Source organism: Pelodiscus sinensis, chromosome 5 (genome assembly GCF_049634645.1).
Source record: "Pelodiscus sinensis isolate JC-2024 chromosome 5, ASM4963464v1, whole genome shotgun sequence".
Taxonomy (NCBI): domain Eukaryota; kingdom Metazoa; phylum Chordata; order Testudines; family Trionychidae; genus Pelodiscus; species Pelodiscus sinensis.
In genome coordinates this window covers 3,973,883-3,990,113 of record NC_134715.1, presented here as the reverse complement: position 1 = coordinate 3,990,113, position 16,231 = coordinate 3,973,883, and the positions used below count along the sequence as shown (strand labels likewise).

General features: G+C 50.1%; 1 protein-coding gene and 1 long non-coding RNA gene across 2 annotated transcripts in view; both read left to right on the top strand.

The window, feature by feature from the left end:
• CENPC (centromere protein C) overlaps positions 1 to 10,648 on the top strand; it is a 130,327-nt gene extending 119,679 nt beyond the window's left edge. The window contains exon 20 of the mRNA XM_075929261.1: positions 10,201 to 10,648. Within this exon, the coding sequence (XP_075785376.1) occupies positions 10,201 to 10,218 (18 nt within the window). The 3' untranslated portion in view covers positions 10,219 to 10,648. The remainder of the gene's footprint in view (positions 1 to 10,200) is intronic.
• A 1,617-nt stretch (positions 10,649 to 12,265) lies between these two features.
• LOC142829392 (uncharacterized) overlaps positions 12,266 to 16,231 on the top strand; it is a 133,624-nt gene continuing 129,658 nt past the window's right edge. The window contains exon 1 of the long non-coding RNA XR_012903784.1: positions 12,266 to 12,976. This is a non-coding gene — a long non-coding RNA (uncharacterized LOC142829392). The remainder of the gene's footprint in view (positions 12,977 to 16,231) is intronic.

Genomic DNA, 16,231 nt, shown 5'->3' with positions numbered 1-16,231 from the left:
AAAAGACAGAGCTAATTACACAACTCTAAACCTCTTACTAATTCCTCCTCGTCACGGACTCCCGCTTCAGGCTGATAAGAAATTCCACGCACGGTCCGGTCTGCTTCCCAGCTCCGGTGTGCCGATGATGAGCCATGCTGAAATACAAAAGTTCTACTTCATTACCCCATATTTGTCACCTTTTGCTGTTCAGGAGGGGAAATGCCTGCACTGCATAATTTTCAGCAGGCGGTCTGCAGAACTTCCGTACCTTCCTTGGTAAGAACAGCTGTGCACGGCGGAGTTAGGACGGGGAGTGCAATTGACACCCGCTCGCCGTGCTTGATGGGTTTTGACACGTTACAGCTGGCCTGCCTCTCCATCGTATGTCACAGTCGCCTGCGGCTTGGAGGGGTTGCATCTGACCAAGAGGTTTTGACCCTTGAAAGCTGATGCCCAAATAAATCTGTTAGTCTGTAAGGTGCTGCAGACTCCTCGTGATCGCTGGACTAGACAGTCTTCCCACAGCTTAACGATCCTCTGCTGCTCCCTGGACTTTTTCACAGCGATTGGCCTGGCTGAGGTTCCCGGGCAGGTTGGACACGGGTGGCTGTATCCCCACTTCCCCCTTTCCCATATGGAGTAAAGATGCACAGAGTGGTTTGGCTGGGGAATGCTGCAGTTTTGTCCTCAGTCTCAAGCTGGACGAACCCCCAAAATGCGTCTAAAGGACTGAGAGGTACAGGACCCTTGCCAATGTTCCCTCTATTTTTCCCTATTCGTGTGCGGAATCAATTTTGTTCTGTGCACCATGGCAGGTGTGGATGTGCACCACCAATACAAACACATGCTGCCCACTGTGGGATGCTGTGGTTGCTCTGCTAATCAGCTGGATGGCACCTGACTCTTTCCTGGGGGCACTGCTCAGCTTATAGGGAAAACTGAACCTCACACCTGGAATGGACTGTCAACTCCTTGGGGCATCTGTCCTGGTTTTGTACAGCACCAAGCACAGTGGGGTTCTGGGCAGTGCTGCAGTCCGCATGCCCAACAATGCTAATAACCTGTGTCCGTTGTCAACAAAATGGTAGCGTCCAGGTAGCTTCCAACTGCATGGCCCGGTGCTTTCATGCTGCACCAAGTAGGTGGTGACCAGCATTCCCTGTAAGCGGAGGGCTTGGGTGGCCACCCAGTGGACTGGCAATGTGCCCACAGCCAGCAGTATGTCTTTCTATTGGTGGTGCACATCTGCACATGCGCAGGTGCACATAATAAAATTTATTCTGCACCTGGATGGAAAAAAAATGAGAGGGAACACTGGTGGGTTGGGGAGGCCTGGGAAAGGCCTACGGGATGTGAGGCGGGCCAAGGCTACCACAGAGACAGGGGCTGGTCTTGTGGTTATATGGGGCAGTGCTGGGATCCAGGAGACGAGGGTTCACTTTCACCACTGCCTGAGCCTTGCTGCTTGACCTGTGGCAAGTTGCATTATCCCTCCGTTCTCCAGATCCCCATGTTCCCACTAGGGATTAGAACGGGACTTACTGGTCTGTCAGGACGAACTGCCAGAGGGGAGCCAACGGCCTTGCCCTGAAGGCTGCCCTATGTGTGGCCTCACCTCAAAAGCAGGGGGGAAGGGCTGAGGTCTGTGAAGAGGTTTGTGGGGGGCACCGGATGGAAGTGGGTGGTTCTTGAGGGAAGAGGAGGGGACCATGGTGGTGGGGGGGGGTTGAGAGAGGAGAGAGCCACAGGGAGACGCGTTGTCTTGCCCACATGAGGAAAGGGGGTTGTGTTTCTAGGGAGCGGTGGGAAGGCTGAGTGGCAGGAGCATGGATGGGGAGGGGGTGAGGGATCGTAGGGTGGATGGGGCAGTTGGGGGAGGACTCCCCACCCCACAAGCTGAGAGCCGGCACGGGCAGTTGCAGAGCGGTTCTGGTTTGGCCTGTCTGTCCCTCGGTCACTGTGGCAGAGGGGCAGCCAGGCCACACCTGAGTGGTTGGGGGGGAGGAGGCGGCTGTGAGCTGAGGCATGGGGGGGGGGGGGTTGCTCCTCAGCTTTGATCTGGCTGCTCCTCTCTTGTCGTGAGGGAGCAACAAGGGCCAAACCTGACCAGCCCAGTGACCCCAGGTGGCAATGCCTGGTGCGGGGAGCCGGGCGCAGCCCTGTGGGAGAGGGGCTGCTACAATGGGGTGAGCGTGGGGCAGGCAATCCCCCAAGGCCTCACTCCGAGGGCAGGACCAGTCCTCCCGCAAGGTCTCCTGTCTCAGAGGCAGGCCTGGACCCCAGCAGGCCGAGGGAGGCAAGGAAGGTGGGGCTGAGGGAATATATTGAGAAGGGTAAGGGAACATTTCTGGAGATGAACAGGGATTTGGATCCGGGGGCTCAGTAGGATAAAACCTTTCAGTGCCATGAAATTATGCTTAATAAAATGAGGGAGTTAGGCTTTGTACCCTGTTTTTATTTATATCTGGTCATTTGAGGTATTTGATTCGTGTACAGGCAATAAAAAAAAGTAACAAGCCAACATCGCTTATGGAGAAAATGAAAAAAAGAAAATTCCTAAACATTAAAATGAAAATAAAGATCAAAATGAAAAGAGCGCCCTGGGCCTCTAGACACAGCAAATGGCCTGATGTCTCTGGCTTCACAAATGCCGAGGTGACTTCCAGACCTTCTTTCCTGGAAGCTTTGTGAGTGCTTTACGAACAGATGGAAGACCTGAACCTGGGAGCGTTTTATCAAGCGCACACTGAGCCCTCTGAACGGGAGCCGAGCGCGGAGAACCGACTCCAGGTGCCAGAATCTCAAAGTTTGCAGGACTCCAATTTGGAACGTGCCCCGGCTGTAATTAAATTGCTCGCAGAGAGAAAATGATTGCTCGGTTCCAAAGTAAATGTCAGTAAATCTTAGAAATGAAAAGGCGGATGATGACGGGAATACATTGGTCTTCACGAAAGCCCTTGCATAACAGAAAAAGAAGCAAAATGAACTTTGCCGGCGCCCTTTCTGCAGTTCTGTGTATTGCCGACGTGTTCAGGACACAGCACGCGTGAGCAAAAATGACAGCGGTTTCAGGAAGGGAGAAAAAAGGGACACGAGCCATTCTGGATTCATAATGTGATTTGGATTTTCAAAGATGACTAAGGGAATTGGGCAGCCAATTTCATTGGGCACTTGTGCATTTATTACACACATTGAATGGCAAACACCTTGTCTAAAAGAGACACATTAATCTAAAAATCACACTCCTCTCTGAAAATCCTAGACCTCCTATCGTGAGAAATAATACCCAAAATACTAGGACTGAAAGTGACTCAAGAAAAGAGTATTCTCTATTTTCTTTTTATGTGATGAATTTGATGACAATTTTTGGCCAGGGTTTTTAAAAGTAGTTGCTTCGTTGCAGGACCTTAAATCCTTAACGAGGTACTGTCATAAAAGGCTTAATTGAAACTGGGCAGGGAATGGTTTTCCTGTCCCTTGAATATTGTCGGGAATTCCAAGTTTTCCTTCCTCTTGAATTGAGAATAAAGTTAAAATCTTGAAAACATTTGCAAACCAATAAAAAAAACTAGAATGAATTTCAGGTTTCTGTCAATCAGAACATTTAGTTTAGATTTTGACCCTCTCCCTTTTAACTATTTTAGGTTAATCATCTTACTTTTCCAAAAAGAAAAGTCATTTGTAATTTGAAAACCTGGGAGTTTTCATTTCGAAAATGTCACACTGTTTCATTTCCACAATTCTAACCTTTTCCCAACATTTTTGCATGGAGACGATCATTCAATCTATAACTGTTTGGCAAACATTTTTGTTTTCAATGCATCAGCATTTTTCAAAGATCCTCCCTCCCCCAATTAGCTGATATATTCTTGACTTGCAACAGGCCTGATTTTGAGAAATATTGAGCTTCCATTGATGGCAGCAGTAGCTGCTAGGTGTTTGATACTTTGGGGGAAATCTATCTCACATATGTGGCTGGCATAACTCTGATATATTGCAGGGCCATGTGATCGATTTATCATGTACCTTTGATCACTTTACATGCCATCTGCTCATTAATCCAGCTCGGTTGGGTCTGATTTTTATTATTCCAAATTCCTGAGCGGCTTCAAACAGCTGTCATTAAAATAATAGAAATTAATATTCTACTATATATTTGAATGAGGTTGCCTCTGTATGTGTGTCTGTCTGTCTGTCTGTTCAAGAACTCCTCCTAAACGGTAAGAACTAGGCACGCCAAATTTGGTAGGCATCTAGCTTCCTCTTAGCAAGACTTTAAGCCAGATCATGGTTTGGTTGTGCCAGAAAAATGGGATGTGCTTGGAATGGGCACAAAACCATGTAGAAAAGAGACAGAATCACCAGGCAGGTGAAAGGGGCTGGCTGGGAGTGAGCCCCCTTTCAGGACAGCCCTAGCTCTGAGCCTCTTATCCCCCAGGTGCCCTGTAGGAAGGGTAGGGTGGTGCTGAAGCTTCCCCTTCTGATTCGTATGGGAACATGGCTGGCTGTTCCCCTGGGTCAAGGAGTGAGGGGAAAGTGCCCAGTTTGCTGCATTCCTCACTCTGCCCGGGGAGTGTAGGGGGCAGATGAATCTGGACCTGCCCCGGCTGGGGAACATGCACCAGCCGGGGGTGCAGTGGCTATGGAGAGGCACTTCTCACCTGGCCCCAAGCTGCTGCGGTGAGAGAGGGCTGGGGTAGTCCCCTCTCTCCAGGGCAGCCGCATCCTGAACCCTCCTCCCCATCCCCATCCCAGAGCAATAATTCAAACAAAGAGTGTATGTTGTCATTTTATTTCCCAAAACCGCCCCCCCCCAATTAATTGAATTAAGGATCCACGCAACGCTGGCTAAATCTCTCCTAGTAATTAACAAAAGACCAACCTGTCCATGACATGTGTCCTCCTTTTGCAGTCGACAGGAGAGCTTTCTAGACAGTACTTGGTCCTGCCATGAGGGCGGGGGGCTGGACTCGATGACCTCTCGAGTCCCTTCCCGTCCTAGTGTTCTACAATTCTATTACTGAGTCTCACGACTCACTTGAAAGATCTGGCACTACCGTTGGGAAGCTTTTTTTTCCTCCTAGAAAAGCAAAACCGTTTTTACAGGTGAGGTTTTTTTAAGCATGTTTTTATGGCTCCTGCTGTGCCCTCTGCCATAGGACTCATGGTTAACTACGACCCCTGGCTACAAACAGCCCCGATACCCTTTTCAAAATGCCTGAAATGGGTTTACTCTGACATTTGCAGTATATGGAACGGCATGGTATTAGAGCTTTATGGACACTCATTTGGGATGAACTGCATAGCTCATCGCGTCAGCACTTATCCACTTTGCTCTGCGTTCTCTCTCTCGCTCAATTTGTTAGTGCCAGTTTTTCTTTAGAGCAGGGTTACTCAACACGCCACCCGCATGTGGGGGCCAAAACAAAAAAGGAGTCAACATAATGGTCTTCTGTTGATTTGCGTTTTAGTTATTAAATTCCTGGACTGTCATTGCTTATTAAAAGTGTCATTGCTCATTAAAATTGGGTAACTATTGCATTTTTATTAATATCAGCAGAACTGACTTCAATGGGGCCTGTGTGTTGTGTAGTCTTGCCTTAATCTTTGTATTCATGCCCATCAGTGTGAAAAAGCAATTTGCATATATTTGCATATATATTTGAATGTATATGCAACCACACTTAAGTTGTGGCCCTCGGCATGTGCTGCGAGTATCATTGTGTCTCCCGGGGCTTCCAAAGTTGATTAGCCTTGCTTTAGAGTATTTGAAAGGGGATTGAAAATTGGAGGTGCCAAACTAAAATGAACCATAGAAAATGTTGAGATTAGATTAGAGATTAGATCAGGGTTAGCCACTAACACTTTGTGACCAGTTATACTGAGTTTATATGTTCATTACACGGGAAAGATAAACTAACATAAGAACAGCCACACTGGGTCAGACCAAAGGTCCATCCAGCCCAGTGTCCTGTCTACCGACAGTGGCCAATGCCAGATGCCCCAGAGGGAGGGAACAACAGGTAATCCTCATGTGATCCCTCCCCTGTCACCCATTTCCAGGCAAACAGAAGCTATGGACACCATCCCTACCCATCCTGGATAATGACCATTGGTGGACCTCACCTCCATGAATCTACCTAGTTCTTTTTTGAACCCTGTTAAAGTCCTAGCCTTCACCACATCCTCTGGCAGGGAGTTCCACGGGTTTACTATGTGCTAAGTGGAGAAAAACTTTCTTTTGTTTGTTTTAAACCTGCTGCCTATTAATTTGATTTGGTGACCCCAGTTCTTATATTGTGGGAATAAGTAAATAACTTTTCCTTGTTCACTTTTCCCACACCAGTCATGATTTTATAGACCTCTATCATATCCCCCCTTTAGTTTTCTCCTCTTACGTATCTGGACTGACCTTAATTCAAGTTTTCTCACATCTCCACAGTGGGAGGTTGATGGGAACAAACCCTCTCGTTGGCTTCCCTTACTCCTCGTGAGGAGCAGGAGTACTGGTGGTAATGGGAGCATCCTCTGAGTTCAACTTAGCAGGTCTTTACTAGACCTGCTAAATCAAACTCCGGAAGATCGATCACAGCAGCGTAGTGAAGACATGGCCGAGGTAAAAAGTGCTACTTTGTGTCTAGACTAGTAACAAGATAACTATTATTTCAGGTTTATATTATCGTTTGTGAGCTAACCCTGACCCCTATTCCTTATCTAGACTGAGCCATTGACTTGTGTCTTAGATTTGCCTGAGGATGATAATGTTATTTAAACAGTTTCAGCTAGGTTTGGAAATTACCAGCCCATTGAGGTTAACTGAAGTGGACGGAATGCCGAGTGGTGGATTTAACACCTTTGTTCCTGAGACGTCTTCAGACAATTTTCCACTGGGTCAATGGTGCTACATGCACAATTTTGCATGGCGATGGCTGCATTTTCACACTGCAAATGAAGTAGGAGCTCTTTAGTTTATTTGTTGTACTGGATCCTTACATTCCGAGGAAGGCAGCAAAATGTAATTGAAGATTTTAAAATATCCTGGCATGATTTTCCCAGTGGTTTTAGCAATGGGATTCCTAATCCCCTTAGCTCTGCTCCTGAACAATTCAAGAGTTGTGCCATCTCATTGGGAACATGCTTTGAAGTAGTAAAGGGGAAAACTCACTGGCGTTACAGTGTAAAAACACTGACTTGAAAAGGAATGGAGAGTGACTTCCTGCCTACACGACACAGCACCCGTTTTTCTAAAGGTCTCAGCACACAGCTGCTCCTGCTGGTGTGGATGTTCAGAAGTGCTTTTCTGAAGTGCCAAGCGCGTTTGAAAATCGGTTCTGTAGTCTTCTGTCTACTTAGTCTCAGTAGACGGTCTCTCCAGCTTTAAGAGCAATGGCGTGATTTGGAGATGTATACTCTAAGGCCGGGCTGTTTTAACCTGACAGCACCGTTCAGGCTGCACGAGGAGAGGGGCGGCATACCGTTCACTGCTCTCCCATCCATGGAGTTATGTTGGTGGAATGATTGCAGTTGATCAGAAATCCCATTAGATTTGATCTTTCTCAATCAGATTTATAGGGCAAATAGACCTGACTCCCTGTCACCCACATCCCCTCAGTCAAACTCCAAAGTGCATGGCTGTACCAGCTGTCTGATTTTCCCCCCTCACGTCGACTTATCTTTCTATAGTGATTGATCATTTCCTGAAGGGTTTACTGATCACATTCATTTATTCATGCCCGGCCCTGCTGCATGCTCCCCAGGAACGTATCTGCCTTTCCAAATGCATTTTTCAAAGCCCTTTAACAACTTAAGGGCTGGCTTTGTAGGTCTGGGAGAGGGTCCCATTTGGAAACACTGAAGAGGGCGGGCTTTGGTAAGCCCCTTGCTGGGGGATATGTGGCGTTGTGGGTAGGCCAGAGTAAAATGGATGAACAGGAAATGCTATCTTTACTAATAGAACATGGAGGCACCTCACACGAGGTGACATTGTCACTGACATTCGGTCAGGCGCCAAATGACACTGGCAGGCGATGTTAACGATCGGCTGGCAAAATGTCTCCCACGCCAAATAAGGTTAAAATATTCTGGGATTTATTCATGACCAGTGAAATTCACTCCCCTGCAGATGCCCAACACGATGTCTGTGTGCCTCTGATGTCCTACCTCAGGCAAGCATACTTTCTACACTAAGAAGATGGAACACGTTGGTAGCAATATTTTATAGGGTCACAAAATACTCTTATGAAAGGAAAAGTCATTGATTGGGAACATAAGAACATAACAAAAGGAATAGTGATAGAAATGCAGCCGTGTTAGTCTGGTGTAGCTGAAACAAAAAACAGGACTGCGTAGCACTTTAAAGACTAACAAGATGGTTTAATAGGTGATGAGCTTTCGTGGGCCAGACCCACTTCCTCAGATCAAATAGTGGATCAAATAACAAAAGGAAGTTTTTCTTCACACAGCGCACAGTCAACCTGTGGAACTCCTTGCCAGGACTTGAACAGGGTTCCAAAAGGGCAAATTGCTTGCTTCCTTCAAAATTACAGCGGCCCAAGATTCCCAAACTTCAGTCCTGGATCAGCTTCAGGTTAAAATTCAGTACCTCAGGACACACCAGGGCTGTGTTATTCATTAGAAATACATGGATCTTCCTTCAGTGGGATTTTGCCTTTGTTTTGGTGGGGGTGTGAAAAAAATATGGTAACATTGTAAGCTAAAGATTATGACGGATAGCAAAATGAGATTTGTGATAGTGTTGGGTCATAGAGATCCCCTTCAGATTGTCTCTTGAGGTGCTGATCAGACCACTGAGTTGATCATACCACTTACCAGAGCCTGTTGTGATGTTGTGAGGATGTTGTGAAGACCAGGACTTTAACAGGGTTCAAAAAAGAACTGACAAATTCATGGAGGTTAGGTCCACCAATGTCTATTAGCTGGTTTTGACTACCAGAGTAAGAACATAAGAATGGCCGTACTGGGTCAGACCAAAGGTCCATCCAGGCCAGTATCCTGTCTGCCGACAGTGGCCAATTCCAGATGCCCCAGAAGGAGTGAACAGAACAGGGAATCATCAAGTGATCCCTCTCCTCTCATTCATTTCCAGTCTCTGACAAACAGAGACTAGAGACACCATCCCTAACCATCCTGGCTAATAAGTATTGACAGACCTAACCTCCATGAATTTAACAGGGTTTTAAAAAGAGCAAGATAAAGTCCCAGCCGTCACAACATCCTCTGGCAAGGAGTTCCGCAGGTTGGCCGTGCGCTTCATGAAGAAGTAGGATTTTGAATGAGCAAATGAAGTTGAGTTTGGGGTTAGACAAGTTCACGTGTTTTCCTTGATTGTTGAGCATTCATTGCTAATGAGGATTAGATATAGATCTGCTTTATTATTTATTTTTGCAATATACATAGCAGTAGGGTTTTTACCTCTTAGCAAGAAACCAAAGGGGGCTGATATGCATTTATACTAACACCCCTTTACAGCACCCTGGCAATAGAAATGGTCTTTACAGTGGATAAAATTACATTAACATGCCAGAAGGAAACAAAGGCGCCCTGATATAAATGAGAATCAGGCTCCAACTGTTTGTTACACACGTCTATCTATATTGATGAAAGGGCGTCTACTTTGTTCTTCACATCAGCCGCCCTTGGAAATTGACTAGCATTTAGTCTTTGCATCTGTCATTTCCTGTAGGATAAGATAATCATAAAAGAAGCAGCACTGACAAGTGATGTTTTGATGTAAACAATGAGCAAATGGACAGATCGATACGTGCTGAGCCAGGCACGCTTCGCCTCATATTGTATCGACTGGCTGCAGAAATAATGGAGCAACAAAATGAAAATGTGTTATGTGCTGGCTGAGTTATGGTCAGTGGTTACAGATACTATAACACAATATATTAACTGAGATAGGACTTGCTCTTGCAAAAAATAGGCACGTTCAGAACGTGCGATCTCCTGAAGCACACAGCGACCCGTTGAGATTTGTTACGCAAAATAGGCAAGGACACAAAAGCAGCAATGCATTTCTATTAGGATAGCGATTGAAAGCATGGGAGAAAGATGTCTAGTGCGAAGAGCATCATTGTGGTGTCCTGTTAGTCTGGCTGTCCAGTGCTCTGAAAGATTTGCAGGGCCGGTGAGTAATGATCAAATGTATTTACAAAAGTTTACCATTTGATAGCTCTTATTTTTGGTCTTGTTTAGGCTGTGGAGGAGAAGTGAAAATCTGTCTTTGTGCGGACTGCCTGCTGATTAGAATGTGCCCAGCAGACGGGAGAGTCAAGCAAATATCGAAATACGTGAACAGTCTTTTTGTTCCAAAAAGCAGATGATAATAAAGCGGAGGAAGTGGCCAGAAGGAGCTTTGATGTGGCTAAAGAAAATTGGGGTCACGAAGCCTAATTTTATTTTTTTCTATGAAGATGTGAAAGCAAGAAGGGCGTCGAACTTCCTGCATGGCACAGCGGATGCAGAATTTCATCCAGCAAGGTTAATGGTTTAATACAACCTTCCTGCTGACGTTTTTCTTGCATAGTGGGCACAGCAATTAAAACCGGCTGAACGTACGGCCAGGTGGTAAAAACAATCTGGCACCCAGCTGCTTCTCTTTTGGGCACCTAAATGAAATGGCTGGATTTTCAGAAGAGGCCGGATGCAGCCGTTCCCGTTGGTCTCAGAACCTTTTCTGGAAATCTGGATGCAATTGGTGGCGCTTAGCACATCGGAAATTCTTGCTCTGATTGTAAATAGAGGCCCAAACATGCACCCGGGCACTGACACGCTTGCAAAGGGCGGGGCGGGGGGGGTGCAAAGTTTGCAATGCATCCCGAACAGCTGCTGTGTTCAGTGGTACCAGGAGTTTCCCAAAAGCATTAGAAAGGCTTTTGAATCTTAAAATGACATTAGAACCCCAGCCTGTTGCTTTTCAAATGCCATGCAAAGGGAGAAGACAGACACGCCTGTGTGTAGGCGCATGCATGTGCACACATTTGTATGTGTGTCTATGTAGATACTGTACCTCTCTATGGGTATGTCTAAACTACACCCCTCTTTCGAAAGAGGGATGTAAATTATGAAGATCGAAATTGCAAATGAAGCCGGGATTTCCAGTACTTCATTTGCATAACGGTGGCCACGCGATCTTTTGAAAAAGGGCTTTTTGAAAGTAAAACCGCCGTCGAGACAGGGTTCTTTTGGGAAAAAATCCCTTTTTCAAAAGATCCTGTACTCCTTAAAAAATAAGGAGCACGGGATCTTTAGAAAAAGGTTTTTTCCCCCCCAAAAGAACCACGTCTAGACAGTGGTTTCACTTTTGAAATACCCTTTTTTTGAAAGAACGTGTGACCGCCTTTATGCAAATGAAGCACGGGAAATTCAAATCCCAGCTTCATTTGCAATTTCGATCTGCCTAATTTGCATCCCTCTTTCGAAAGAGGGGTATAATTTAGACATGCCCTATGTGTAGCGCAGACACACACTGAAGAAACGTACACTAACATCTCTTTGCTCACAGACTAACTCTGGGTACGTCTGGATTGCAAGCTTCTTTCGAAAGAGAGCATCCACACCTCCAAACCAGATCGAAAAAGCAACCTGCTTTTTCGAAAGAGAGCATCCAGGCTGCATGGACACTCTCTCGAAAGAAAGAAAGCTCCAATTGCAAGGAGGGGCTCAAGGCAGAGGGTTGGGGTGTGTGTGGAGGGGTGCAGGAGTCAGGGCTGCAGTGTGAGGGGCTCAGGGCAGAGACTGAAGTGGAGGGGTTCAGAGGCGGGGGCAGAGATATGGGGGTGCAGGAGTCAGGGCTGGTGTGTGGGGGGTTCAGAGGAGGGGGAGGAATATGGGGGGGTGCAGGAGTCAGGGCTGGAGCATGAGGGGTTCAGGGCAAAAGACTGGAGTGGAGGGGTTCAGAGGCGGGGGCAGGGATATGGGGGTGCAGGAGTCAGGGCTGGAGCACAGAGGGCTCAGGGCAGGGGATTGGAGTGGGGGTTCAGAGGAGGGGGCAGTGATATGGGGTACAGGGCTGGAGTGCAGGGGGCTGAGGACAGGAGACTGGGGTATGGGGGCTCAGAGGAGAGGTAAGAATATGGGGGGTGCAGGAGTCAGGGCTGGAGCGTGAGGGGCTCAGGGCAGGGGGTTGGGGTGAAGGGGTTCAGAGCAGCGGCAGGGAGATGGGGGTGCAGGAGTCAGGGCTGGCGTGTGGGGGGCTCAGGGCAGGGGGCTGGGGTGTGGGCATTCAGAGGAGGGGGCAGGGATATGGGGGTGCAGGAGTCAGGGCTGGGGAAGTGTGAAAAGGATCGGAGAAGAGGACAACGTGTTGCCCTTTCTTTCCCTGGGGGAAGGACGTGCTTGTTTCCACACAACCGTGGGCATGCGGGGCGGGAGACGAGGCCGTGCCCTGCTGCACTAGTGCTCACCCAAAGCAGAGGGGTGGGGCCGAGCGGGGGTTAACTGTGAGCTCAATCAGGCGGCTGGGGAGCAGCTGGAGGGGCTGTGTTGATTGGGGACGCTGGCAGCTGGGAAGGAGCAGGGCTGGGCAAGGGAAGCCGGCTGGGGAGGCCTCTCCTGGGCTGAGGAGGGAGCAAGCTCTGGGCTCTGCAGACCCCGAGGGGTCACAGCGGCAGGGCAGAGCTCTGTGGAGAAGCCCTGGCAGGCGCTGACCCTGGCCCCCAGCCCGGGAAGGGGCTGGGGAAAAGGCCCGGAGAAGGGCAGGACGGAGTCCAAGGCGGCAGGGCCAGGGTCTGAGGGAGCAGACGGTGGCTGCACCGCCCAGCCACTGGGCAGAAGGTGTGGAGACCCCTGTCCCGAGGCCGTAAGGCCGCCTGGAAAGCCCGAGGGAAGGCTGCAAGGACGCCGGGGCTGCTGGAAAACACCGGCCGTTGGGCTGGGCTGGAGAGCCACGTCGCGAGCAGAGGTGACCTCGAGGGCCAGGACGCAGGCCAGGGAAGAGCTGCCATGCCCAGCCACGGGGCCCACGCCAGCGGTAAGTCCCTCTTCCATGGGCACCCTAAGCTCTACCTGCCCCCCCCAAGAATGGGCGCCCTGCAACGGGGCAGGGCACGCTCGTCCCCTCTGGGGCATCTCAACCCTTTGGCCTCTCTCGAGGGACGGGAGAAGCTCAGCCGGCCCAGGCAGAGTTTACGTAGGGTGGGGGCTGGAGGTGGTTCCCCAGCTCTGGGCTGCCCCCCAAATCCGGGCGTTTCCTAGCGTGAGGCTCCTCTCCCGTGGTTGGGCTCCTCCGGAACTCACCTGAGGTTCACAGGTTCGGCGCCCCAGGCCAGAGGGGGCGTCTGGGTGCTCGGCGTGTTTCAAATCAGGCTCCCTGGGGAGGTGCCTGAATGTGGATTCGGACGCCCGGCTTTCTGGGCCTGTTTGGGGGGCAGAAAAGGAACCCCGTGGCCGCAGGAGGAGGCTAATAAATGCCAGCTCCTTGGCCAGCCTTTGGCTGAATCCCTCAGGCCTGCCCCACGTGGTGTCCCGTCCTCCAGAGGCCTTGAAGGGGGGTGTCTAGGGGACCCAGGAAGGTGAGGAAATGGTAGCTGTCCACACGCCCCCCCCCCACGGTTCTGAACAGCTGGCGGTTCCCCTAGGTACCCGTGCCCCTGGCGGGGGGAGGAGACTTTGCACGCTTCCCCCCCTCACCCAGCCCCTGATTGGACTGGGGCAGGGGGGAGCGGCAGGGCCTCCCCCGGCTGGATCGGCTCACTTGCCCGCCCTGCCTGAGTGTGTGTGGGAGGTAGCTCCGGTGGCATGGGACTGGGATTCCTCCCCAAATCCGGTCCGCTGGCTGGATCGTGAGCGTCTCGTGACTTGGTACGGATGGGTGGTGGATCCAGGCCCCCCAGGCCAAGGCAGCAAGAAGCGGGAGGTGATCGCACAGAGCCCTGCATTCTGGGTATCCCCAGCCAGCAGAGTGGTGCTAGCATAATTTAGAGCAGTCCTTAATAGTCAGCCTGTAGCTGAAGGGTCTCTTGGCTGCCTCCTGGATCAGGCAATTGGGAGGTGGGGGGACTCAAACCAGGTTCTTTGATCCCCTCAGACTGGGTGTTGAGCCCGTCTTAGCTACCATAGAGAGCTGGCCTATTACATTGTAATCTGCCCTGCACCCCAGAAAGGTCACCGGGCACACCCGGGGTAGGCAGGCTCAGGTTCTAGGCGGCTTTCCTATCTCTGCCAAGGTATGACCGTATTCCTGTAGTGCCTGGTGCCCTAATCAGACCAGAACCTGTGTTCCCTCTCATCTTTTCCACCCATCGGCGGATTTTTTTCCATCCATGTGCAGAATCAATTTTGTTATGTGCACCAAGGTGCGCGCGGATGTGCACCACAAGGGAAAACACAAACCTCGCTGTGGGCACTCTGCTAATCAGCGGGGTGGCATTAGAATCTCTCTCGAGCAGCCGCCCTTAAAGGCCATTCTCCTGACCCCTCTCCCCCCCCGTTTTTTTTTTTGCTCAAAAAAAAATCCTCTGTCTTAAAAAGTTTAAGAAACACCGGCTTCCAGGCTTCCTGCTTTAGGTTTTTAGCTAGACGATGAAAAAGGTGGAGATTGGCAAATTAGTAGGGCAGCAGCTTCTGTACTTGAGACAAAACCCTTCCTACGAAGCGGGTAAGAATGCTTAGTTCTCGTCCAAGGGTGTTAATCAACAGATCTTTTCTGCAAGGATGTGGCCAGCTGTTTTTGAGCTGGGAGCAAGGCTGTGTGTCTTCAATTTCCACATGTCTGTGTGAGAACTAGTGTTTCATTGCGGGTGTGGGTATTGTACAAATGAGTGGTTTGCCTGGCTCTGCACCCTACAGGGCACAGGGGACTTGCTGGTTGGGACTGATGTAAATGAAGGTGTCTCTCTGCAACTTCAGTCCTTTAAACACAGATCTGAGGGCATCAGGAACTCAGCCAGAGGTTGCGGCTCTACTACAGGAGTAGGAAGTTCTTCTTCACACGGCGCATAGTCAATCTGTGGAACTCCTTGCCTGAGGACTAAATAAATTCATGGAGTTTAAGTCCATCAGTGGCTATTAGGCAGGCTGGGTAGGAATGGTGTCCCCAGCCTCTGTTTGTCAGAGGGTGGAGACGGATGGCAGGAGAGAGATCGCTTGATCATGTACCTGTTCTGGGACACCTGGCATTGGCCACTGTCAGCAGACAGGACACTGGGTTGGATGGACCTTTGGTCTGACCCAGTCTGGCCGTTCTTATGTTCTAGGAGAGGGATAGACTGGGGCCTCTGTTAGGAGGTCATACAGATGATCATGATGGTCCCTTCTGGGCTTAACTTCCCAGCCCATCTATCCGTATTGCACTTGGCTAAGCCTTTACGGAAATGTGGCCCCTTCGTTTCAGTGCCTAACCAGGAGCTGAGCTCATCTCGAAACCTGGCCTGTTGTGGATGCTGGCTGGAGATGGGGAGTCGACCTTTCACCACAAAGCAAACAGCATTTGGGCTCGACACATTGTCCAACGAAACAGCAAGGAACAGAACAATGAGCCCCCATGCTTCCGTGAAAGTTGGCGTTCCATGGAGAACTAGGGATGTCAGTCTAGTGTGTAGTCGACTATATGATTTCCCGATAAGCTTGTCGGTTAATCTTGCTGACTACATGCATTCCCCCGCCCGCAGTTCCCACTTGCTGCCTCTGTATCAGAGGCAGCAAGGGGGTGGGGAGTGGGAGCCGATGCCCGTGAACAGCTGGCTTTAAGCGTGAGCACTGGATCTGCCTGCCCTCCCCCCATGCTGCTGCCTCTGCTTTCAAGCCAGCTCCCTGCATGTGCCAGCTTCATGGACTCTTCTGCCTCCCTCCCCCCACCCTTGCTGCCTCCTGCAGAGGTGGAGGGGCAGGCAGGAGCTGGTGCTGGGGGAGCCAGTATAAAAGCCAGATCCCCCCAGGACCAGCTCCAAGGTACTGCCTGTCTCCCCTGCGCTGCTGCCTCTATCAGACACCGCAGCACAGCAGGGGGGAGGCTGCTGTGAAGCATCCCCTGTCCAAGGGGGGTCTGAGCTCCCCATGGACAGAGGCTGCTCCGCATCCCAGGAGGAACCTCTGCCCATGGGGAGCTTGGACCCTCCGTGGACAGGGGCTCCTGCCATCCCATGCTGCTCCCTCTGTATCAGAGGCAGCAGCGCCGGGCAGCTGGTTTGCATGGCGAGCTGGTTTAAACTGGCTTCCCTCGAGGACCGGCTCTGCCTGCCCCCCCCCCCCACACTAGCGCGGGGGGCAGGGGGCTCCCCGGGAGCAG